Genomic DNA, 27612 nt, shown 5'->3' on the forward strand with positions numbered 1-27612 from the left:
TGAAAATTAAACAACTATTCACAACTCTAAGCCCCCCTTTCTCTTAACTGATTATCTGCCTCCAACTCTAAAAAAAATACTGCTCCAATAAATTACTTATTAAAATTACATCAACTTAATTTCAAAGCCATATAGAGGGTGTCATCTACAGTGTCCTCCTTCTTCCAGCTGAGATCTCCCTGGGTCATCATCTTTCTTTTACTGCAAATATGTTTCATCTGAAAAAGATACCTTTGATAGAGCGTGTTTTTTTTTCTTGGGTCTTTCTCAATGGCAGTTACTCTATCTGACTGTCTAATTGCTTGCTTTTTTATACCTCCAACATCAGATCATCACATTGGCTTGATGCTGGCAAAATAATAAAAGTCTAACTCGATTTAGTTTAGTATTCTGGGGCATAATTTAAACTGATTGGTTAAATTCGATGTCAAAACAGCAACCAACTCAGGTATCTATTTCATAGGCAAATGTTACATATTATCAATTTTCCAGTACACTCTTAGGACTGCTGGTTAGTCAAATGACAGGTAGTTGTAAGCTCTCAGTGCAGCACAGCATTCACTCTCTCAAAAGGTACAGTAAACACCATCTTCATTACAGCAGTTCATTTTATAGGTATTACACATTGCTAGTATGGAGTGTCTTTGGTGGAAGGAATGCATGTGTGTATGGAAGTGGTACTAATCAAAAGGATTGTTTGGTCCTGGGTGAGGTCTAGCTTAAGAAATAAATTAACTTGGCTGAAGACTGGCATTTAGTATTCTAGGGACCTCTGGATAAGACCAGGATGGAGCATCCACTCAGCATCCATGTAAAACTTATTGAAAATTCTTCAGCCTCGTCTTCTGCACTGTGTTGGACTTCCTCATCATTGAGGATATGGACATTAATGGTGCCTCATCTAATGGAGCAGTCCACTACTATTTAGTTTGGAAGAAAGAGGGTGGGAGAACTTAACTGATTTTTCAATTGTAGAATTGCTTAGCTTTATCACTTCCTGCTTATGCTGTTTGACATGCAATTAGTCCTGTGTTTTAGCTTCATTAGGTTGACATTTGTTTTAGGTTGGTAATGGTAAAGTGGAGGACAACCCAGAATCTGGGTGTCACTGGTTAGATACACATTATTGCCCATCCCTGGATTCTCTTGAGAAGATGGTAGCAAACTTATTAAACTGCTGCAGTCCATATTTCATAAATAGATAGAATCCTGGAATTACATTCCACAGTATGAGTATCTATCACAAACAGTGATAGATTTCTTAGTCAGGATGGAGCATGGTTTGGAGAGAAACTTATAAGAGATACTATACCCCTGTACCCACTATTCTTGTCCTTCGACACGGAAGTGGTTGCAGGTTTAAAAACTGAAGTGTCCCATCTAGAGTACATTCTGCACACTGGTTATCATCAGCGTTGCCTTAATCTCACAGAGGCCTCCAAAGGGGCAGTACGATGGCTCAGTGGTTAGCACTGTTACCTCACAGCGCCAAGGGCACAGGTTCAATTCCAGCCCCAGGCGACTGTATGGGGAGTTTGCACATTCTTTGTGTCAGCATGGGTTTCCTCCCACAATCCAAAGATGTGCAGGTTAGGTGAATTGGACATGTTAAATTGCCCATGTGCAGGGACATGTAAGTTAGGTGCATTAGTCAGGACTAAATGTAGGATAATAGGGCAGAGAAATGATTCTAGGTGGGTTACTCTTCAGGGGGTCAGTGCGGCCTTGTGGGGCCGAAGGAATCATTTCCACACTGTCAGGATTCTATGATTCTAAGTGGTTTTCAATGAGGAGTACTTCGTCGTCATATGGGGATGGGGGTGTAAGCCGCACATGGTAATCAGCAGGTTTCGGTGTCACGTTTGACCTAATGTTGAGAACTCGTTAATTTCCTCCTGAACACACATCACTATGCCTGCCCGGATGTACCCAGGGATGGTGATAGTGTTGGTTGGGACATTGTCATACTAGTCTGTGAGAATGCGCTCTCATTTTTGGCATTGGTCACCAGATATTAGTAACGAGCTCTTCGCAGGGTCAACAAGGTTGATGCAGTTACTAGAGCATGCACCAATCCCAGGTGGTGTAACTTTTTAAAAAATGTACTTTTTAATTGGTTTGATACAAGTGAGTGGCTTGCTAGACCATTTCAGAGGCTATTTAGCAATCAACTACAGTGCTGTGGTTATGGAGTGTGGGCCTGGAACAGGCCAGGTAAGGATAACAATCTTCCTTTCATTAAGGGAATTAGTAAACCAATTTTTTTTTTAAAACAACAGACTTAATTGGATTTTTACTTGAATATTTTGACTGATTTCAAATTCAACATCTGCTTTAATGGGATTCAAACTCAGGCCCTCAGAATATTAACTGGGTCTCTAGATTACTAGTCTCGCAACATTACCATCATGCCATTTTCCCCCAGTTCTTGAAACAGAGGGGGCATAATGTGCATTCACAAGATATTGCTTGACATGAAGAGACATTTATGAATTTTTAAAAAAATTGTCGTCAGGGATGATTTCACTTGACAAAAATATTAAAGGTTATACGATTCTTAACATTAAACATTATAAAAGGATGGGACAGAATATAAAAGTAGACCATTACCAGCATTTCAAGCATCCAGTGTGTGGAACAAATATTAAACATTACGTGCAGGAGTTAGGAAAGAGAGCAAACTTTCTTTTAAATTGAAGGTGAAAGACTAGAATTTAACACAGGTTAGTGATTGAAGTTGTGACCATGTTAACGTTTGAGAACAGGTCAAATACATGGATGATGACAGAAGAACTGTTATGTTTCATTATTTCATGTGAAAGATAAACACCAACAAAACACCAACAAAAGGTTAATTGGGTCCAAGGTCTTTTGGCTATGTTACGATTACTGTGTAAAATTTTGCAACTTCAACACTTGTTTTCCAACGTCATATTTAACGATCACCGGAACATACACTGTAAATAAGGGCACTAGTAATATCTGTAAGTACCAAATTAAAATATATGGAGAAAAAGAACTGCGGATGCAGGAAATCAGAAAAAATAAATTGCTAAAAAAAAACTCAGCATCTGTGGACAGAAAGCAGAGTTAACATTTTGGGTCCAGTGACCTTTCTTCAGAAGTATCTGGAGAGTTGGATCCAGTATATATAGTCACGAAGCCTGAAACTGCAAAATGCATGAAGATGAATAAATCGCAACTAACAAATTAGTAGACTGCTGGACAATGGATAGCATGAAGTATACTTGATTCACACTGGTCACTAACCAAATCACATCCACTTGTCACCTACTACTTACATTTCGCAGAATAAGCAGCCAGTGAGGCCAACTGAAACTGCTCAACAGTATTTAAGGCTAAAAATGATAAACTGCATTTTATAACCCCCACGAAGTAAAACTCTCTCCAAATACTACAGAATCTGTACGCTTATGCTGCAGATTTTGGGGAGGTAGAAACAAATTAGCTTTGTAGTGCTGCAAAACCGTTATTGAAAATAGAAGCAGGGCTGCCAGATTATTCAAGTTTTACATAAATAATACCATTATAATTAAATTATACTTACTTAGCCCTCGACCTCTACTATCTTGAATAAAACCCCTTTGGAAACCTCCCTTAGTATTAGATGGTTGTTTTGGAGGCATTTCCTGATTACTGGTTTTTGACAAATGTCCTTCGGTTCCGCTTTCCCTTACATGGTCAGTCAATCTGGCAGCAGACATTTGCATTTCTTTTTCTATGAGATAAAATATGCAGAAATAATTTCAGTTTTGATGCAAGAAAAAAAAGCAATCTTACGTGCAAGACATAAAGGCTTTAAAGAAAATAGTGCGACACTTATAAATCCACTCGCACAGATAAATGAAAATCCACCAGAGAAACAGGCCCTATTTTAAGTCCTGTGTAAATCTACAGACAAATGTCCCCATGAAAAGTCACATCTGGATTTTTCACCAACATTGTCAGCATTAATGAAATGATACGCAAGGCTTCTGGCCCCAACTTGTTGGCACCAGACAAAGACAGTGAAAATTAACCTCAGCAAATTATACACACCTCATGAATTTCTATTTCATTCACATCAATCAGCTCACAGAGGTGGAGCAGGTGGAACTTGAACATGAAACTCCTGGCTCAGAGATAGAAATCCTATCACAGCACCACACTTCTGGCTGATGCACTCACATGTAACATCACTTCTGAATTTGTGTTTATATATGGTATCTCAACCTCAATAATCACGTCTGCTCCATTAAAACTGAAGCCACAGCACAAGTATTAATTCCCTATATACCAACATATTTGAACTGGCATAAAACAACAGATGCAAGTCATTAACAAATGTTAATTTTTGTTTTTAAAATGGGGATGCAGCACTATATAGACAAACCAACAGTTGTCACTGTATCTGTAACTCAAGTAATTCTCTCTGTGCAAGATGCCTTGAGAGGTGATAACATGCAAATGTAATTCTTTAAGGAAAAAGCCTCTCTAACATAAATTACCCATTTGAATGTTGATTACAATATCATCAAATTCACTCAACCCCCAAAGACAGCAGCCCTTGAACTTCTTCAGCCTCAAATTAGAATTTCATTTGCAAGGAACTTGCAAATCTATTTACCTTGTTCTCTGTTAGATGAGTATTGCTTTGTTAAAAATCAAAACCTCTTCTCTTCCCGGGGCCCTGGCTGCATAAACCTGTCACATGCTTGCCCAATGCCCATTATGCCACAAAATATATTGATAAAATATTCTGCACACAACCCTTTTTTGAATCAAGTTTTCTATTTCAACTAAAGCAGAGGTTTTTGATTTGGACAAAGATAAACAATGAAATGAATAACCAATAAATTTGTTTTGCTGGTGATGTTTACATATTGTACAGGAAACTGAAAAAAACAATGCTGCTCTTCTTTCGAAAAGTTGCATTGGATCCATTACATCAACCTATAATGGACACTGGACTTTGGTTTAAAAAAACATGATATTTCTAAAACTGCAGCACTTAGTAGGGACCACACTGAAGCACTGGCTTTAAGTTCTGGAGTGGACAAGGTCCTTTAGCTCAGAGGTAAGAGTACAATCACAAATTTAAGCAGGCATTTAACAAACACTTGCTCAAAAGGTAAATTACATTTGCAAGTTAAGTCACAACATAAAATAAATGATTGGTAAACTGTGATGAACTACAAATATACTCTAAAAAATAATTTAAGATTTTTTTTAAGATTCTCCACAGTGTGGAAATAGGCCCTTCGGCCCAACAAGTCCACATCGACCTTCCGAAGTGTAACCCACCCAGACCCATTTCCCTCTGACTAATGCACCTAACACTATGGGCAATTTAGCATGGCCAATTCACCTGACCTGCACATCATTGGACTGTGGGAGGAAACCCACGCAGATACAGGGAGAATGTGCAAACTCCACACAGGCAGTCGTCCGAGTCTGGAAACGAACCTGGGACCCTGGTGCTGCGAGGCCGTAGTGCTAACCACTGAACCACCGTGCTTTTAAAAGCTAGTCATTTGTTTTTTAACAAGGTGTAAAACTCACCTGAATCCTCTCCATCTATTCTACAGTGAGCAGACTGTTGGTTGGGAATTGGTACATCCTCAGTATTGACTGGCAAACCATTGGGATTAGCGTAAAACAAGAGCAGGGGCTGGAAGTGACCTCGAACACACTTGGACAGCACGTCTTTCCACTTTGATCCAACCTATTAGGTGAAGATTTTTTTTTAAACTAATATGCCATATATAAATAATACATAACAGATCTAGCTGTAATGTAGCTTTTAACTGAAAAGCTGCAGTTGTAACGCTAAACTCTGCATCAGCCACATGTGGGAGTCAACAGGTAGGACTGGAGTATTGAGAAACACCATGAGTGCTCGATTGATAGGGACCACAGGGTCCCTACTTGGAGCAAAGAACAGATAACTATGACTGGAGTAGTAAAAGTCAACTGGAAGTTTGTTTTTCTAAGAGTGACCGACAGGTAGGTTACCACAAGGAGACTGCACAGAAGGAGGAACCAACCCAATTCAGTACCTCTTTCAAAAGGTTTCAGCTCTTTCTTCAAACTGTCATAGAGCTGCTCAGAGGGGTTTAGCACATTCAGACATCAGAACAGCTAGCCTGAGATTCAAACACATGTGGCATACCACCATTCTCTGTTTCTATCTTTAATCTAATATTTAATGTTCACTACTAACCTGTTGTCTTGTCTGCCAGGTTTAAGCACCGGTTGAGGGGAAGAGAAGGGGGATTTTAAACCAATAGTCTGGGTAGTTAGGGGTTTTAAGAGTTTGTATGATTGCCATTCCTCGAAGTTTGTAAAGTACTTTCGATAGGTAATAAATAGCTATTCCTATTTTAGGTAAAACAAAGTGTCAGAAATCTTTGTAATAAGTATAGCTCAGGGGCACTAAATTGAAACTCAGGTCAATCATGAGGAGTTATTGCAATAACGTCACAAACTTGCATGACGGACCTGCGGTTCTTCACTTTCTGATTGACCACGTAATTAATTCAGTGACCGTGAAATGAATCGTACGGTTATCCAACTTTCACTTAATCCATTCTATCCATTTCAACTACTCTTTATAGTAGCAAATACCACATTCTAAATACTGTGAGAAAAGTTCCTCATAAATTACACAAGAGATTCATTACTGACTACATTATGTGTATGACCTCAAGCATGGCCTTTTCCATATCATGGTCTCCTACTGAATCCAAATTTTTGAAGGAGACTCAAGGGATCATTTTTTTTCCCCTCCATCAATACATTTCACATGTTCACACACTGTTGTTCCCATATTCTGTCCAAAAAGGATTTTAAAAATCTCCCTTATCATTTTTATTTGTGATTCCAAAGACCAAAATGGTGCATGGTACAAACTGAATGCACCAACATATGCACCAACAAATTGAATGCACTAATTACTAATTTAAAGCTCACCTCTTTAACAGTAGCATCATCAAAGAATATCCACTTGGAGCTTTTAGTATGAAAGGCAAAGGTACAATAGTGTCTGCTGGAATAGCATACCATTCCAACAAGGATCAATTCACTTCTCTTAGCCCGTTCATCAGTTGCCTGGAAGAAAAGCTTTTTTGAAAAAAAAAGCACATGAATGAAACTTAGTCATTGCTTACAATATGCAACTACAAGTCACAATTTAATTGTCAAGTTTTACACTTTATATCTTCTTAAAAGGAATATCACTACACTGTCAGACTTCTCACAAAATAACTTCTTTCTCTCTACCCATGTTACATATTAGGGATAAACCATATACATCTCATCAATCAAATTTAAATACATAGACCTTGTAATTATCAAATCAAATGCTATGAAAAGCATGAAGTTACTTTCTTTTAACAATGTAATACACTTCCCAATGGCTGTCCTTCACATCTTTCAGGTTATTTCTATAAGTCTAGTCTGAATATTCCTTTTAGCAGAAAAACTTTATTAAGGCAAGAAATTCTGCTATAATGTGCATGGAGTCTTTTGACTATATTTTGACCATTAAAATGGAGACAAACTGAAAATGCAAGGTGAATTTAATTATGTTTACAGCTGAAAGCACAAATGATCAGATGACTGAATTAAGTCCATTAGACCATCAGGTGAAAGACCAGAATTAGGCCACTCAACCAATGGAGTCTGTTCTGCCATTTGACCATAGCTGATACGTTTCTCAACTATAGTCGCTTGCCTTCTCCCCATAACCTCCATTTCCCTTACTAATCAAGTGTAAAACTATTTATGACTTAAATAGACTCACTGACGTGACCTCCACAAACTTCAGTGACAATGTGTTCCACAGATTCACCACCTTCTAGCTGAAGAAACTCAACTCAGTCCAAAAGGGTTATCCCCTTACCAGTGGCTTCATCATCACCACCCAGGCTTCTCAGTATTTTATAATCTTCCATGAGTAAAGCCTCCCCACATTCTTCGAAACTCAAATCGAGTACAGACCCAGACTCAACTACTCCTCATACGACAAGCCCTTCATCCTTCTGGAAGACCTCCTCTGGACCTCCGACAAGATTAGCACATGCTTCCTTAGAAATGGGGTCTGCAAGTGCACACTATATTCCAAATGTGGTTTGACCAGAGCCTTATACAGTCTCAGAAGTATATTCCTGCTCTTGTATTCTAGCCCTTGAAATGAATGCTAACATTGCTTTTGCCTTCATCATTCTTAGCCACATGGAAAGAACAGCCTGTGGTGGTCAGTCACAGGAAGATACTCACAAGAGGCTGCCAAAATGACAAAGTTTATTGCAAATAAAAGAAAAAAAAACAAACATTCAGACCATACCAGAATTATTTGAAACAGTAAGAAAACATTTCAGCAATAAAGATTCAGCTTTCTCAACAACCACCTTACAATGGCGTTTCTACTTTGAAATTTCTTTATTGATTGCTGTGGATATGAGCTATGGTATAAGAGTAAAAGGTGAAAAGTAATATTTTCTTGTAGATATGTTTAGACTTAAGATTGGGTCTTTAATCTTCCACTGACACAACTAATGATTTCAATACAATTGTGTTGAGGAAAGCAGATTTGGTATTTCTTCATGAAAAGGAAACAATGGAATTAAAAACAGATAGGCGAGAGAGCACTCAATTTCAACACAAAAGTAACCCCTTGGGGAGGCAGCCCAGTGAGCAAAAAAAGCTCGGTTTTCACTGGAACTCAGCAGGATGTAAATGACTTGGAATAATATTTAATCGTAATTAGACTTGGAAACGCAAACTATCACAAAACAATGGAGTTTGCATTCCACAGATGGAAGAAAAGCTCTCAGGTGCTCAGTACAGGCATTGGTCATCATTGAGCTACAGTAACATTGAGAGTGAGGGAGAGAGCTTTGAGTTATGAGTTGAAGAATGTAGTTCATTGAAAATTAACATGGTGAAGGAAATATATTCACTGGAGATCTAAAGCTTCTTGATTAATTGTACTGAATAACTGATATCCAGAAAACTTCTGTACTACACGTCAAGAGATAAGATGAGAAAAGAGCATAGGAAGAAATAAGAGAAAATGTGCTGGAACAAAATGCAATTCATAGTTAGAAGATTCAATAGAAAGTGTTTGCATCCCTGAAATTCTAAGCTACAAGGTGAGGGACAACGCAATAAATAAAGAGGATTTCTGAAAAGAGAGTGAGTAATATGAAATCATGATTCACAGTGGGAATCAGCGGCAGAGATAACAGGTACATGGAATTCCTTTAACAAAGTTTAACAAGTTAAGTGCTTGATTAAAAATCAGGACTTCTAATGAAATAATTTCAGGATTTTTTTTCCATGTGGCTAAGCAGTTAGGAATAAACTATTTTAGGAAATCAGTGCAAGGTTCAAAAGGAGAATTTATGATTTTATTTGGATAATAATTAAAGAAAGAAAGAATTCTGATTTTAATTCCATCACAACGACCTGCACTGTATTTGTAGAGAGGTTGGGCAAAAGCCTTTCATCAGGAATGGGGCTTGGAGCCTCAGGGATAGAGCGATAAGTGTGAGGAGGGGGCCCGGGGGAGCGGGGAGGAGGTAGCTGAGTGCAATAGGTGGATGGAGGTAGAGGTAAAGGGCATAGGTCAGTTGGGAGGGTGGTGCAGTTAGGTGGGAAGGAAAATGGACAGATGGGACAGGTCATTAGGACGGTGCTGAGCTGGAAAGTTGGAACTAGGTTGTGTGTGTGTGTGTGTGTGTGTGTGTGTGTGTGTGTGTGTGTGTGTGTGTGTGTGTGTGAGTGAGAGAGAGTGAGTGTGAGAGTGTGAGAGTGAGAGAGTGAGAGAGTGTGTGTGTGTGTGTGTGTGTGTGTGTGTGTGTGTGTGTGTGTGTGTGTGTGAGTGTGAGAGAGAGAGAGAGAGAGAGAGAGAGAGAGAGAGAGAGAGAGAGAGGGAGAGAGGGAGAGAGGAGGGTGGGGCGGAAAGAGGGGAAATGAGGAAACTGGTGAAATCCACATTGATGCCATGGGGTTGAAACTTCCCAAGGCGGAAGATAAGGCATTCTTCCTCCAGGCATCGGTGGTAAGGAAATGGTGACGGGAGGTGTGGGAAATGGATGAGATGCGCTGGAGGGCATCAACCACCACATGGGAGGGAAAATTGCTGTCTTTAAAGAAGGCGGCCATCTGGTATGTCCTGTGGTGGAACTACTGTCAAAAAACATTTGAGACAGATTCACAAGAGCCACCCCAATTATCAGACCGGGATCAGTGGCAATGACAGAAATATGTACTGGGAACTCAACTATTTACTGCATCTATAGCGTCAGAGGTCAACAGCACAGAAACAAGCCCTTCAGCCCAATTTGTTTATGCCATTCAGTTTTCACAATTAAACTAGTACCATTCGCCTGCGCTTGCTCTATATCCCTCCATACTTACCCCAACCATGTACCTGTCTAACTCTTCCTCAAGTGAAGAAATTGTCACCACTACCTCTGGCAGCCTGTTCTCGACACTCACAATCCTGTGTGAAAAAACTGCTCCCTGGACACTTTTGTACCTCTCCCTTCTTAAACTATGCCCTCTAGTTTTAGATTCCCCTACTATAGGGAAAAGCTGTTGGCTAATTATCTTATCTATGCCTCTCATGATTTTAAACACCTTTATAATGTGACCCCTCAGTTTTCTACGCTCGAGAGGAAAAATTCTCTCTCCTATCCAGCTCTCCTTGTAACTCAAGTCTTTCAGGTAGCATCCTAGTAAATCTTTTCTGCACTCTTTCTAGTTTAATAACATTCTTTCTGCAGTAGGGCAACCAGAACTGCACACAGTACTGTAAATGTGGCCCTATCAACATTTTGTACAGCTACTCCTGTACAATGCACTGACTATTTTTGCTAATTATTTATCCAAGATGGAGAGATAGACACAAGTTTTCTGATGATTTAAAGTTCAGCAGCATTGTAAGTAGTGTAATTGGAGGGGTAAAACTACACAGTCATATTAGTAGATTAAGCGAATGGTCAAAATTGTGGCAAAGGGATTTCAAAATAGGTTGCAGGTAAGATCATCAATTTGGACTGAAATATAATAGAATTCTTTCAAATGGCAAAAGGCTGGAAGCAGTGAAAGCCCAGAAAGATTTGGACCTCAATCAAAAATTTCCTGGACAGATACAAAAAATAATTAAAACAGCTGATGGAATGCTTGTGGTCATATCTAGAGAACTAGAATGAAATGATCTACAAGTTATGCTGCAGGTATACAAGCCCTGGTGAGATCATATCTGGAATGCAGTGCTCAATTCTAGACACCATAAGTGAAAGAAAGATAATCTGCCTCCCTTCAAAGTCAATGTAAAGTTAGAAGAATGATACCTGGTGTTATTATCTAGGTAAGGCCAGTAACACATTTATTTAGATTTTGTGGAATGAGAAAACCCAGGTATTTATTAAAAGAATAAAATTATGTGATCCAGTTTAATACTACAGAACTTTACTGCACTAAAATCAAAGTACACTAACACACTGTTCTAAACAGTTAAAGTATGAATATTGTTAATTATACTAGTTGAAGTTTCTTTATATTGCATTCCATCTACACCTATATAAAGTACACTTCCAATAAGTAAAGTAAGACTTCTCAAAAGTTGAAAGATTAACTACATGAACTTTGTACCATTTCAAGGACTTGTATATTGGTTGAGATGTCTACACCCTATTCACTTTGATGTAGATGGCCCTTTCAAATCTCATCCAATCACCCTAGTTACAAACACGAAGTCAACAGCATCATAAACATATCCAACTAAAATCATAACTACCTGGTTCTACTAGTCTTTAACTCTCGAGTCTTGGATACAAAACTAACATTCTATCAGCTTGGATATCCCAGAAATTCATTTCAATGTTTGTACAGTCCTTCAGTCAACAGTCAATGCACAGAATTTAAACTGAATTCTGTTGGGAAGAGATATTACCTCAAGCCAGTTTATTCTCATCGCACTCAAAATTAGCACACAAACCATTTTCCCCCATAATCAATGGCTTGACCCTTTTTTTCTATTGCTTATCTCTCAGGCAACTTGGTCACATGACTCTTTTTGTAAATAAGCATTTTAAAACAAAACAGAAATTCGCCCCCCCCCCAAAGACTTAGTTCTTCAAGGATCCCTATGTCAAAACAAAATGTAGATTCTCTTCATCCGTTCCTCCTCCCACCCGAAGCAGATGGGTCAATATGCTGGACTCCAGGGTTAATTTAAGATTACGTTATTCCCTGGACTGCAAGATTTGAGGGAGACTGAATAGACAGGAACTATTTATGCTGGTCAGATCATCTCTGACTAGAGGACATACCATAAAAATTGAAGCTAGATCTTTCAGAAATGAGGTTAGGAAATACTTCTATATGTAAAAGGATAATAAATGTTTGGATGTATTTTCCACAAACTGATATGGATGGATTTTTGTTACTTAAAGGTATTAAGGAATAAAGGTAAAAGATAAGTACATGAAATTAAGTCACAGATCAATCATTATCTCATTCAGCTAAGTAACCTATTCCTGTTTTCATGTTTCTACCAGGAAGCCTGATGAACCAACAGAGCAAGTGGCTCACCGTTCTTTTTTTTAAAAATGAAGCATCCTGCACCGGTCACAAGATATCAAAAAGGTTGAACAACCCTAAACAAAAATTTTTAAAATGGTACTTTTAGTTTAGTAGAGGGACTCGAAGGCCTTTTAACAGTTAATGAAACTTTAGACTTTTCTAGGTCACAAGTGTACAATTTCAGTCAGTTTGGAACAGGTGTTTTGTTATCTGGCTTGCAAAAGGCAATTAAGCTGGTCTTAAAACAACTATTTTTGAAAAGTTTTACAAGTTTGGACATTTTGCTATTGTACTTTTAAACAATAGTTAATAATTAGAAATGAGACAATGAGACTTACTCCAGGGAGAGACAGCTGAGGTGCCAAATATCGAATGACATCTGACGTGAGATCGGAATTCTCAGAATCCCACACTAAACCAATGGTGACAATCTCTGGGCAATTCATTAGCACACGTCTAATCTTTATCTTCTGTCCGCAATTACTCTGAAGGAAGAGAGGAAATCTCAATACATCTACAATTACCATTCTACTGGTTTGCGCCAACATGTTGAATTTGCATGTCAACAGATAAAAAAGTACTTGCAAATATATTTATAATCATAGAAAATTCTTGCAAAATGAACTAAGGAAAGAACATCCAACAGAATCCTGAATATCTGTCTGTATCGTACATTGCCTGGATCACAACTGCATCAAAAATCTTTACAAAAACTTGCTTCACAGTAAATCATAGCAAACCTTGAATTAACACTAAATACAAAGGAACTTACATTAAAGTGAACTTCTGTAAAATATACAAACTTCGATTTTCCTGGTACTACAGGAACAGACTCAATCACAGGTAATCCTCAAAGACTACCTACTTGCCCGTTGTCAACTTTTACAGCCAGGTTTCCAAATTTGACTAGTTCCCAAGTTTGTCCATCAGAGGAAATCAGGGAGACAACCAGAACACTGGAGCAGCATTGCAGAGGCCAAGGACACTGCACAACACCACCCCCTTTCCCCATACTCTGCATTTCAGAAATCAAATTGTTTGAAGGTCCCAAAAGAATAATTTGATTAGGGATAGTCAACATGGTTTTGTGAAGGGTAGGTTGTGCCTCACAAACCTTACTGAGTTCTTTGAGAAGGTGACCAAACAGGTAGATGAGAGTAAACTGGTTGATGTGGTGTATATGGATTTCAGCAAAACATTCAATAAGGTTCCCCAAAGTAGGCTATTGCACAAAATGCTGTAGAATGGGATTGTGGGAAACGTAACAGTTTGGATCAGTAAATGGCTTGCTAAAAGAAGACAGATGGTGGTGGTTGATGGGAAGTGTTCATCCTGGAGTCCAGTTACCAGTGATGTACCACAACGGTCGGTGTTGGATCCATTGCTGTTCGTCATTTTTTATAAACGACCTGCCTGAAGGCGTAGAAGCGTGGGTTTGTAAATTTGCAGGCGACACGAAAGTCGGTGGAGCCGTGGATAGTGAAGAAGGATGTTGTAGGTCATAGAGATACATAGATAAGCTGCAGAGCTGGGCCGGGAGGTGGCAAATAGAGTTTAACGCGGACAAGTGAGAGGTGATTCACTTTGGTCAGAGTAACTGGAATGCAAAGTACTGGGCTAATGGTAAGATTCTTGGTAATGTAGATGAGCAGAGAGATCTAGGTGCCCAGGTACACAGATCCTTGAAAGCTGCCACCCAGGTTGACAGGGTTGTTAAGAAGGCATACAGTGTTTTAGCTTTTATTAATAGAGGAATCGAGTTCCGGAACAATGAGGTTATGCTAAAGCTGTACAAAACTCTGGTGCGCTGCACTTGGAGTATTGTGTACAGTTCTGGTCACCGCATTATAAGGAGGATACGGAAGCTTTGGAAAGGGTGCCGAGATTTACTAGGATGTTGCCTGGTATGGAGGGATGGTCTTACGAGGAACGGCTGAGGGACTTGAGCATGTTTTCGTTGGAAAGAAGGTTGAGAGGTGACTTAATAGAGACATAAGATAATCAGAGGGTTAGATAGGGTGACAGGGAGACCCTTTTTCCAAGTATGGTGACGGCGAGCACGCGGGAGCATAGCTTTAAATTGAGAAGTAATAGATATAGGACAGATGTCAGAAGTAGTTTTTTTACTCAGAGTAGTAAGGGTATGGAATGCTTTGCCTGCAACGGTAGTGGATTTGCCAATTTTAAATACATTTAAGTCGTCATTGAATGAGCATATGGACGTACATGGAATAGTGTAGGTTAGATGGGCTTCAGATTGGTGCGACAGGTCAGCGCAACATCAAGGGCCAAAGGTCCTGTACTGCGCTGTAATGTCCTATGTTTTAAGTCACCATGACAAGGTTTATATGCCAGCTAGGTTGGAAATAAGGTGCCAGGTGAAAAGTGGATGAATGCTCAAGCTGGTCAATGGATCAAACCAGTCAATGGTTCAGTGCAATAGTTACTCAGTGCAGATTCAATAATGTGTCTTTACCTGGTATTTGTGTGTCTTTTTTTTGGTCTCGCCTACTTGCGAAACTAGACCTATAGTAATTTGGAGGTGAATATTTTTATTCATCCTGCTCAAAGTGACGTGTCACATGTCTGCAGCAGGTGGGGCTTGAACCTGGGCCTTCTGTCCCAGAAATAGGGACACGACTACCACATCATAAGAGCCTCAAGGTTAACGCTTAACTTACCTCTGGTCAATTAGGAATGGGCATTTTGTCAGCTATGTCCACATACTATGAAAAATATTTTTAAAACTCCACAAGCCACATTATAATAAGTTAACATTCAGGAGTGGGTGTGGCATTTGAGGAAGCTAAGTGATTGGGACCAGAGTCAAAGAGATGTACAGCACAGAAAAAGTCCCTTCTGTCCAACTTGTCCATGCCGACCAGATATCCCAACCTAATTTAGTCCCATTTGCTAGAACTTGGCCCATATCCCTCCAAAACCTTCCTCCTCATACCTATCCAGATGCCTTTTAAATGTTGCAAATGTAGCAGCCTCCACCACTTCCTCTGGTAGCTCATTCCAACCTTTTATGAAAAGGTTGCCCCTTAGGTCTCTTGTATATCTTTCACCTCTCACCCTAAACCTATGCCCTCCGATTCTGGACTTCCTCACCCCAGGGAAAAGACCGTGTCTATTTACCATATCCACGCCCCTGATGATTTTATAAACCTCTACAAGGTCACCCCTCAGCTTCCAACGCTCCAGGGAAAATAGCCTCAGCCTATTCAGCCTCTCTGTATAGCTCAAAACCTCCAACCCTGGCAACATTCTTGTAAAGTTTTTCTGAATCGTTCCAAAGTTTACAATATCCTTTCTATAGGAGGGAACCCAGAATTGCACACAAAAATTCCAGAACTAGCCTAATCAATGTCTCTGTACAGGCTCAACATGATCTCCCAACTCCCTAGTTTTGGATACTGCTTGGTTTGGGGGGGGGGGGGGGGGGGGGGGGGGGGGGGGGAGAGAAAGAAGAGACAGATGACCTATCAGAGGAAAGCCATAGCAGTCAGTTCTCTGCCACAGTGTCAGGCTCAGTGCCAAAGAAGGGAAAGAGGGCAGAATAGAAAAGTGCTTGTGATAGGGGACTTGATAGTTAGGGGAAATCGACAGGAGATTTTGTGGTCAGGATTGGGATTCCCGGAAGGTATGTTGCCTCCCTGGTGCCAGGGTGCGGGTCATCTCCGATCGGGTGCGTAAGGTTCTAAAAGGGGACAGAAATCGTGTTACATGTTGGCATTAATGATATAGCCAGGAAAAGGATCGAGGATATAAAAAGTGATTTCAGGGAGTTAGGATGGAAACTGCAAAAGCAGGACGAACAGAGTAGTGTTCTCTCGTTTACTACTGGTGCCATGAGATAGCGAGGCGAGGAACAGGGAGCGGGTGCAGCTTAACACGTGGCCGCTCATCTGGTGTAGGAGGGAGAGCTTCAGATATGTAGATAACTGGGATGCTTTCTGGGGAAGGTGGGACCTGTACTAGGAGGACGGGTTGCACCTGAACTGGAAGGGGACCAATGTCCTGGGTGGAAGGTTTGCTTGAGTAGTTCGAAAGGCAGGGGGGTGGGAACCTGAGCTGTATACTGGAGGTGAGAGTTGATGCAGATGAGGCAATAGCAAGAGGTAGACCAGCTAGTGGGAAGGATTTTCCTGGGAAGGAACCAAGGGATCAGTTAAAGCGTGTTTGCTTTAACGCAAGGAGTATCAGGAATAAAAGTGACGAACTTAGAGCATGGATCAGTACCTGGCGCTATGATGTTGTGGCCATAACAGAGACATTGGTTTCTCATGGGCAGGAATGGTCGCTGGATGCTCCAGGGTTTAGAGCATTAAAAAAAATGGGAGGGGAGGGGGGGTAGCTCTATTAATCAAAGAGGGTATCACAGCTACAGAAGCTTCCATTGTCGAGGAAGATCTGCCTACCAAGTCAGTATGGGTGGAAGTCAGGAACAGCAAGGGAGCAGTCATCTCGTTAGGGGTTTACTACAGGCTTCCCAGTAGCAGCAGGGAGATGGAAGAAAGCATAGGTCGGTAGATTTTGGAAAAGTGTGGACATAGTAGGGTTGTTGTAATGGGTGACTTTAACTTTCCAATATTGATTGGAACCTCCTTCGAGCAGAAGATTCGAATGGAGCTGTTTTAGTAAGGTGCGCTCAGGAGGGTTTCCTAACTCAGTACGTTGACAGGCCGACGAGGGGAGAGGCCATTCTAGACTTGGTGCTCGGAAACGAGTCAGGGCAGGTATCAGATCTTGTGGTGGGAGAACATTTTGGTGATAGCGACCACAACTTAACTGTTGTTAAGAAAGCATATGGGGTTTTGGCTTTCATTAACAGGGGGGTTGAGTTTAAGAGTCGTGAGATCTTGTTGCAGCTCTATAAAACTTGGAATACTGCATCCAGTTCTGGTCACCCTATTATAGGAAAGATGTGGATGCTTTGGAGAGGGTTCAGAGGAGGTTCACCAGGATGCTGCCTGGACTGGAGGGCTTATCTTATGAGGCGAGGTTGACTGAGCTCAGACTTTTTTCATTGGAGAAAAGGAGGAGGAGAGGAGACCTAATTGAGGTATACAAGATAATGAGAGGCATAGATAGAGTCGATAGCCAGAGACTATTTCCCAGGGCAGAAATGACTAACACGAGGGGTCATAGTTTTAAGCTGGTTGGAGGAAAGTATAAAGGGGGTGTCAGAGTTGGGTTCTTTACAGAGTTGTGACAGCATGGAATGTGTTGGCAGCAGTACTTGTGGAAGCAAGGTCATTGGGGACACGAACATTTTTTTTTAAAAAGACTGCTTTAAAAAAAACCATGACATAGGATGTGAGTTAACATGTGAACATATATGCAGATTCCAAACTACTACACATAGATCCATCAGATAAAGATGGTAGATTAGACAAACAGTACACAGCTACATAAATCATATTTTCAGTTGTCATAAAACTATTAAAGGACTAGATGCTGTATAATACCTAAATTTCTTACCGGACAATTCCTAAAGTCACCAATAGTGCTTGCTGCCCGAAGTAGCTCCGCAAACGATTCTGGCCTGGGACGTTCATTCCTCTCTATCATCCTGTCAACCTGATTACTAAAAAGTACATAATTACTCAATTTAACGTTCAATAATTTATTGACATTTTAGCTGAGAAAAAGACAAAATTTTACTCACCACAGTGCTGTAATTGACACATAATGTACCAGTTCAGTGAATGGCAAAGGATCTGAAGTAGCTCCACAGCTATGACACACACTCTAGGGTAAGATCAAAAGCGAGACAAGCTAATTTTAATAACACGTACAAAATACTTGTAAAAACACCGTTCTCCTATTCTCCTTAACCAAAAAACAGATGCAAGCCAGAAGAACGCCCTCATCAGGGCAACAATGTATTTCTAAGGATAAAAGTTTCAAGGGTTGAATCTTACGTTTTTTTGGCTAAGTTGTGATGCTTTTGGTGGAGGCAGAGTGTTTTCTCACCTTATCTTATCAAACCACCACATTAAATGGTATTTCAGCCATTTAAAATGTCAGGTTTCCAACTATGACAGTGATAGTTGCCAGTGCAGCATTGATGTGCAGAAGTCTCCTGTAAGTAGACAGAAAGGCCACGAATGTTCATACAGGCTGGCACATGTTCAACGCTGAAGACCATGGATGTGGGATGCATATGGCTGAATCCATGGAGCATGCCCCAACATGCAGGTTCCTATGTCCAACAAGCTGCAAGTGAAACCTGCCATAGACCTGCTCCAGTTTCCATGTACACTGGCTAGTTTGTATGGCAGTTTGGTAAGATCATAACCTGAAGGGGGTTGAGCTATTATTAATATTGTTAAATACTGCATTAATGACAATCAGAAACTCACGACTGCCTTGTGAGAATCTTACCATACTGTCTGAAAAAAGCAAACAAACACAATGAGAGTTTGGCAAGGGCCATTTTAATGTTCAGATCTTCCTGCCATTTGTCCATTTTGCTCAGGCCCTCATAAGATTCTGCCCCAAAGTTAGAAATGTTTTGCACGTAATCATACCACATAGCACGGCTGAAATAAGTCTTCAGCAAAGTCTACTAAAGATGTTGCCTAAACATTTCCATATATAATGCACTTTATTAAATAGCATAATACATAATTCAGTAGCACACGAGTTGCTCTTGTTCCAAGGGAAACCATCTGTGTAGCAACACAAAAACATGGGAGATAATTAAATATTTGAATATTATACTTGAATGTGAGTGTGGCTCACATTCCAACACAAGATGCACTGAAAGCTTGTGCCAAGTTGCTCCTCTTAACAATTCAATTACAACTATAAATTTAATTATAGCGACCATTTTGCCTTCTGGGTGGTGTTGATAAGGATGGTGGATGCCCAACTTTGCAATGGCAACACTACAATAATATTCAGGTTGTACCTATGAAATGTGGCAGTCTTGGGATGGGTATTTGTCAGCCATCATGTATCGGGGTCAGAACGGGAGCTTTCAGAAAATTTAAAAGCACCGAGCAACATCAAATGGGGAGACGGAAAGCAGTTGTGTAGATGACTGTTTTACCTGTTGGTGTAGTTTCAGCAGGTTTGTCAGTATTAGAGTTTTCATGCTCCTCATAACTCTTCTTTCAGAGTCAAGACTGGGTATATGTCCATGTGGCCTACTACAGTGACTTTTCGTGGACCAATTATGCTGCTGCCTGTAGAAATTGAAGATTATTTGGAACCTGATCAAATAAGCTTAGTGAAAGGTTTACACTGATGCAGCAAGAATATCTTTTTGAAGAGAAGGGGAGCCAGAAGTCATGTGGGTGCCAGACCAAAAGGACTACCAGAGTGTCAGATTAGAAATCGCAGAAATAAGCATAGAGAAATTGTTCTCTGTTCTGAAATGAAGAAATCTTGTTGGTTTAAGCAAATTCACATTTAGTATATGAATCTGTACTTTTTAAAAAAGAATTCTGTGTATTAATACTGGGAGGGTCAGTTAGCTCTGTTAGTTGGATGACTAGTTTGTGACACAGAGTGACATCAAAAACGTGGGCTCAATTTGTGAACCAGCTGAGTTTACAAGGAGGACTTTCCTTCTCAACCTCTTCCCTTACTGGAGGCAGTGATCCTCTGGCTACCCCATAAGACAGCAGCTTTATGGTCTGTTAAGAGTATGGCAACTTTAACCACACTCTTGTCCATGCACACTTTCAAATTCACTGATGTACTACTGCAACCACACCTCAGTTATTTCCATGACATTATTTAACTGCTTTTGGGTAGCCATCAGGAATTGAGCTTAAAGAAAACAATCCTATGAATTGGTTGAGAAGAGCACTTGCAATTGGCATTAATTTAAGTTACTGTTGCTGCATATTAAGATATTCAGTGAGAAGTGTTATTTTCAATGCTATATAGGCAGATTGCACCATACAAAGTGCATCAGGGTAGTAGACCAGAGTACAAAATAATGCATTACAGCTACAGAGAAGATGCACAGGGAGAGCGAGGTCAGAATTAAAATTGGAGAGATCCATTCAAGTCTGATAGCAGCAGAGTAGAAGTTGTTCTCAAATCTATTTATAGAAGTATTCAAACTTTTATATTTTCTACCCGATGGAGGAAGGTGGAAGGGATTATAACTGGGGTAGGTGGGGTCTTTATCATGCGGCAGTGGGATGCATAGATGGAGTCGATGGACAGACTGGACGGTGCTCACGACTCACTGTAGTTTCTTGCAGTCTTGAGCAGTAGCTGCCGTACCAAGCTGAAATGCATCCAATTACCATGCTTTCGATGGTGCATCTACAAAAATTGGTGTTTACGAATGTGACAAATTTCCTTAGCCTCCTGAAGTATACGCCGATGTGCTTTCTTGACTCTTGCATCAAGGTGAGTGGATCAAGACAGATTGTTGGGTATCACTCCCCGGAACCTGATGCTCTTAACCATTTTCAACTCAGCATATTTGTACACAACACCCTCCACTCTGCTTCCTGAAGTCAAATTACTGGCTCTTTCATTTTGCTGACGTTGATGGAGAGATTGTTGTCTTTACACCACACCACTAAGTAAGCAATCTCTTTCCTGTATTCTGTTTCTTAAGAGCCAAATCAATGTTTAGATCAAGGTGATCATTCGTGGAACTTTAGGATTCTTTAATTTCAACTGAATAAACAATTTTACTAGTCAGCCAACTGGTACAAATGTTGGCGACTGCAGATTCTGGAAAACTGAAATTAAAACGTGTTGGAAACATGTAGCTGGCATAGCAGCATCTGTGTATTAGGAAACAGTTATATTTCAAGTCTGAACTAGTTCGGTTGAAAAGTTATAGACCTTTCCTATTTTTTATTCGTTATAGCTGGGCTGAGGGAGCTGAATTTTCAACTAAGTTTCTGAATCGAGGAAACAGTACAGGTTTAATTACTACACTGGGAACAATGCAATCCTTCATAACCACGGGTGTTTGACAAAGATTAATGGCAACCATGCCAGAACTTGCCATTCACTGAACCAATGAAGAAACAGAGACCTCAAAAGGACCAGTGCTGGTACATTCTCAGTCATTCTTGGATGCCTTCGTTTGGACTTTAACAGATGTAGTGTCAGGCAGAAAAAATATTTTGTTCTCAATATGTCTGTATCGAAGGAGTCTGAAGCAGTCCATGTTCAAATGCAACAAGATCTGGTTAATATTCAGGCTTAGGCTGACAAGTGACAAATAACATTGTCTGGTGCTTGTGAATACACAAAATGTAGTGTCTCCTTCCCCTTGGAATCCCATCCTTGTTATTGTTTTCTGGTTTCTGTTTGCCTGAGAGGACGCTTCTCCTCGTTACTCTGTCCAACCTCAGTAGCTAGCTTCCATTTTAACATTCTAAGCTTGCACTCATTCCCACAATGGCTTAATTTACCAACCACAGATGATCAAGTGATCCAGTTACTTCACATCTCTATCAAGAACACAAACCCTCACTACTCACAAAATGCCTGCAGCCCAAAGGCAACTCCTCAACAATATTTCAGCCTTTGATTATAAACACACATTTCTGAAATGTGTTGACCATTAGTCCCAACAGCGCTCTCATGACTATTCCTTTCTTGAGCATGTTTATATTTCCAGAAAATGTCCATTGTCTTAAAATAAATCAATATATTTCAGCGATCCAAAAGAAAGCTGTCAATTTTAGATAAAACAATGCTATTCCAGTACAATTTCCATAGCCCTTCATAGGGAAACCTTTTCTTTATACATATATCCCTGCTCCACACATTAACTTTGATGGAAAAGCTGGATAACTAATCAATATTTCTTCAAAGTTTATTATAACTAAGTCACTTTAAATGGCATATTTTTCTAGATAGAAAGTTTTTATCTCACCTGCTCGTAAAGAGTCATGGCAAATTTTTGATGGGTGATGCAAGATTTAACAGTGCATGTATCCATTTCAGTGTCTGAAACTATATGCAAATGAATTCGCTCCAAAATATTTTCCTAAAAAAATAAAAATAAAAGCATCAAAATCATGGGCCTAATCGGATGTCTGGCCCATTTTAGGTTGAGAAAACTGTCTTAACACTGGCAAATTTGGACTCATTTGCTCAAACACCAGACACACAAAGATGAAAACATATCCTCTTTACCTCCCCCCTCTCCCCCCCCCCCCCCCCCCCCTCCCCCTCCCCCAGTATTCCTTAATAAACTTGGTAGCAACTAAAAATAGTTGTAGAATGGAAAAGGATATCCAGCCAAATTCACATAATTGTGTTCAATATAATTCTAATTATAAATGAATCAGGTCAGACACAAACCTGTTCTAAACATTAAAGGAGAAACAGCTTCACTTTTTGGTTCTCCAATAAAACATTACACTACTTGCAATATTATTATTTTCCTGATAAAAGCTGAAAGAACTGAAGACGCTGTAAATTAGAAATAAAAACAAATTGCTGAAAAAGCTCAGCAGATCTATGGCGAGAAAGCAAAGTTGACATTTTGGGTCAAGTTACCCTTCCTCAGAACAGAGAACAGATCTGTATTATTTACTATTTTCTTAATCTTCCCCGTAAGGCAAACAACCACTGATGAATCACTTCTTGTTTTCAGTTTGCATTTCAACTTTGTCTATATCCAGAGCGATATTTATTTCTACATCCTTAAAGTTCGGAGGCTGAGGGGTGACCTTATAGAGGTTTACAAAATTATGAGGGGCATGGATAGTATAAATACACAAAGTCTTTTCCCTGGGGTTGGGGAGTCCAGAACTAGAGGGCATAGGTTTAAAGGTGAGAGGGGAAAGATATAAAAGAGACCTAAGGGGCAACTTTTTCACGCAGAGGGTGGTACGTGTATTCAATGAGCTGCCAGAGGATGTGGTAGAGGCTGGTACAATTGCAACATTTAAGAGTCATTTGGATGGGTATATGAATAGGAAGGGTTTGGAGGGCTATGGGCTGGGTGCTGGCAGGTGGGACTAGATTGGGTTGGGATATCTGGTCGGCATGGACAGGTTGGACCAAAGGGTCTGTTTCCATGCTGTACATCTCTGACTATTTGGTTGCATCTCATCATGTTTGAACATGTCCAGGGAGCATCTCCCTTTGCGGGAGCACATTTACTATGCTTCTCAAAGAAATGTAAAAATTAGCAAAGATATGTTATGTTAAAATAAAACAAAAGCAACCAGGGTAATTTCAAGACTTGTCACATTAACTGAAACATGGCAAATGAATGTAAGGGTGAGAAATGCCAAGTTTAATGGCATAAGAATATATTAGAATCAAGCAAAAGCAGAATGATGCTACTTGTATCACTGGATTATTAGTTTTTGTCATTACAACATTCAAGGATATGAATGAAGGCTAACAGTTCCCATACAGTATACTACACTCAAGTACAATGAGATACCGTTGACGTAGGAATACTATAAATGTTCATTTTACATTTTGTTGAAATGAAAGTAGAAGTTTGCAAAATCATTTACCTCTGAAGCCCATACTCAAAAAGTTAAAAAATAGGCTTTTCTAATCAGAAGTATTTTATGGACTATACAATACATTTTAAAAAAGGAGAAAAAAACTTGAAAAAGAGGGCATAGAAAAATATTTTGTAACTAGTGATGAAGCTGCAGACTGCAGGAAGATATTAATTGCCTGGTAAGTTGCCAGGAGACTGGCAAATGGAATTCAATCCAAAGAAAGGGTGATAAATAATATGGAAAAAGTTAAAAAATCACAACACAAGGTTATAGTCCAACAGGTTTATTTGGAAGCACTAGCTTTGGGAGGGCTGGTCCTTCATCATGTTGTTAAAGGAGCAGCACTCCGAAAGCTAGTGCTTCCAGATAAACCTATTGGAGCATAACCTGGTATTGAGTGATTTTTAACTTTGTACATCCCTGTCCAACACTGGGTCCTCTACATCAACGGAATGGAAAGTATGGAATAAACCAAGACTAGTAGATAAGATGGTTATGTTGGCATGCAGAACTCCCAACTAACAAGCACAGCACACAAGAGAAGGAAATTTATACTTGGACTGTATAAAGCTTTGTTTAGGACCTAAATAAAGAGTTCTGATAATCATAATTACAGAAAAGACTTGATCACACTACAGAGAAGACTTACAAAATGTTGTCAGGATTTGAAATTTTTAAGTAAAAAGGAAAGACTGGATATGCCAGGGCTGTTTTCATTGCAATAGAAGGCAGAGGGTAGATTTAAATGAGATGTGCAAAATTATATGCCTAGTTAAAATGCATGAAATTTACTAATTTCTTTTAATCAGGCAGTTAATAAACAATGGGCATGGAGTTAATGTAACTCAGAGAAGGATTAGACAGAAGCTGGGGAGAAACCTTGTCTATCCAAAGAGTGATGTGTGCCTGAAATTCACCTCTGAATTATATATTAATTGTGACTAATTGCACACAGGTATGTGCGTAAATTCGTGAATCACATGAAAATACACCTCCAAATCTTCCAGGAAAGTTCACGCATGGGATGGCCAATCAGAGCAAAGTCAACCCCATACAGAAAGTGGAATAAAATGGCGAGCAGCTGTTTCTCCAATCATAGGCTGGTTCTTTCCCAAGTTTGTTTCTGATAGGCTTACGAGTGAGCCTTTCAACAACGTAGTGACTGGAGCAGTGAGCAGCTAGATAAGTGAAGGAGTCACCAGTAATCTGAAAGAACAGCCAAAGGCCTAGCCCAAAAACCAGCTGTCATTTTTTTAATGTCAGGAATGGAAGTCAGGGCTGGGAGAAGCATTTATGACAAGGTGGCCATCTGCCCACCAGGTGGGGGTAGGGGAAGAGAGCTGGAAACTGCATTGCATGTGTTCTAACAATTTTTATTTTGTGTACTTTTTTTAAAAATCAACAAATTGTTCCCCCCACCACCCCAAGCCATCGTCCAATAGTTGTAACTGATTCTTGCAGTTGACTCAATATTCCAGCAATACCCTTGACTATTAACTGATCTACAGTACATTGAATTTATTGAAGTCTATTTTCCTATTAACTCCCCATACCTTCTTTACCACTGCCATCGCAGCTCAATAATCTTACATGATCAGTAGGCAAATTTCACATCTTTTATCCCAGATATTTATAAGTAACTTCAACAGACATATATTGTGCCTTCCATTTTACTGCTATTCTATACTGCCTTCTAAATCTTACTTTTTGCTTTAGACATTTACTCATGTCTGTTTCTCAATCTGTCCCCTGTTTATTAACAATCTATTATGTGTAGACTTCACATTTAATTTGGTCATTATGCTCTTTGATTTCTGGACTAGGGTGACAAAGATGAAATTGGCAGAAACATAGCAGAGAGAGTTCCATGCAGAAAAATATAAAGTGATGGACTGGAAAGCTTATAGAGACAAGATCTTGCAAATTGCAGATTGTGAAAAATTCACGTGAAAGACACACTTCAGTGTTAATTTATGCAAATTCTTAATTGTGGTTGAGTAATTTGACAAGACAAATGTTATAGGGTTACTTGGCTTTTAAAGTAGTGAAACAAGAATTCAAAGTAAAGAGGTCTCATTAGAATTTTAAAAATCACGGGCTAGGTTTCAGTTGGATTGACAGCTCAGGGATATGTAATAGTGTGGAAAGGGAACTCATGCACGAGAAAATTCAGTTATGAGACAATATTGGAACATTTAGGATTATTTTCCCGGACTTGAGAGATGGTTAAAGGTGACATGTGCAGAGAGAGAAACGGAGTTAAGTCCAGTCCGATATGATTATTCTTCAGCACTATACGCCCTCTGGCACTGGAAACAATAACCAGTGATAATTGATTTAAAATCAGTGGCATTTTTGTCCCAATGAGTGCCCAGGATCTTGAACATTCCACCCTGATAAAAATGGTGGCATTAATAATTAAAAAAGGGAGTTAAGATGGGTAGTTGATGATGAGAATTTCAGGTGTGAAGAATCACCATGAACATGACAGACCAAATGTCCTCCTTCTGTTTCAAATCTCTAATGGCTCTTTTAATAAACAGACTGAAATAAATGAGATACTCACAAAGCATTCTGCTGCATCATCCATTAAACCAAGCTGGAAACGGTGTTCGTCTTTAAAACTTTCAGCCAGAGCATTTCGCAAAATATCAGAGGGAAGGGCTTTTTCCCTACTGTTTCGAAATTCTACAAATATATTCTGCAAGGAAATATAATGAGTGGTTTGTAAAAGTGGATGAAATGCATTTTTTTAAACAAAGAAACAAGAATTAAATAAACTACATTTTCAAAGAAACTACAGACAGAAATTGCCTTCAGGATGCTGCATGAATCTCTCTTGGATTTAACATGATTAACAGGGCTATTTGTTAAAGTGGGCCTTACAAGTTCACAGTATAAAGAAAAAAGCTGCAAACTAGTGCAATAAACAAGCTTCATTTCAAGCAATCGTTGCAGCAGCAAAATTACGAAATCTTTCTGAAAAAGAGGGTTCTGAACCAAGCTGTCATGTAAATCCCTTGTTTTAAAATTGATATGGGTTCAAGTTTTAATACATTTAACATCTTGGTAAGTTTTTGTAAGAAAACAAATTCTGAAGTTGTTAGTGAAACTTTGAGAGTTTCACACATTTTTTACACTGAGGAAATAATAATTTGAACATAAAAAAATTGCACAAAGTCTCCAATAACACAGATGAAGAGTTGTGTGTGTTTGGTCCTGAGAGGGAGCAAGAAAAGGTGGATCAAAAGAACATGTCAACACTATTGATAAAACTGAATTCCTTACAATCATGCAATAGGGAGGAATTGCCTCAGGTAAGTTGCCTTCCTGGATCTTGCCCATAAGCAAAAAAAAATGAAGATTCATTAGATTCAAGTAAACATTTACTGATTTATCATGCTTCCTTTATTGGTCAGAGAATGTTGACTACAGCGGTTGGGAGGTCATACTGCGGCTGTACAGGACATTGGTTAGGTCACTTTTGGAATATTGCATGCAATTCTGGTCTCCATCCTATCGGAAGTATGGGTGAAACCTTGAA

General features: G+C 39.5%; 1 protein-coding gene across 1 annotated transcript in view; it reads right to left on the reverse strand.

Annotated features, from left to right (window-relative positions):
* The window catches only part of LOC132816585 (inactive ubiquitin carboxyl-terminal hydrolase 53-like), a 99805-nt gene that overhangs the window by 57732 nt on the left and 14461 nt on the right, over positions 1-27612 (reverse strand). The window contains exons 3-10 of the mRNA XM_060826379.1: positions 26635-26769; positions 22472-22585; positions 18272-18354; positions 18085-18190; positions 12936-13082; positions 6973-7122; positions 5563-5725; positions 3569-3739 (exon numbers count right to left, since the gene is read on the reverse strand). Coding sequence (XP_060682362.1) covers positions 3569-3739; positions 5563-5725; positions 6973-7122; positions 12936-13082; positions 18085-18190; positions 18272-18354; positions 22472-22585; positions 26635-26769 — 1069 coding nt within the window. The remainder of the gene's footprint in view (positions 1-3568; positions 3740-5562; positions 5726-6972; positions 7123-12935; positions 13083-18084; positions 18191-18271; positions 18355-22471; positions 22586-26634; positions 26770-27612) is intronic.

The sequence above is a fragment of the Hemiscyllium ocellatum genome, chromosome 1 (assembly GCF_020745735.1).
Source record: "Hemiscyllium ocellatum isolate sHemOce1 chromosome 1, sHemOce1.pat.X.cur, whole genome shotgun sequence".
NCBI classification, from domain to species: domain Eukaryota; kingdom Metazoa; phylum Chordata; class Chondrichthyes; order Orectolobiformes; family Hemiscylliidae; genus Hemiscyllium; species Hemiscyllium ocellatum.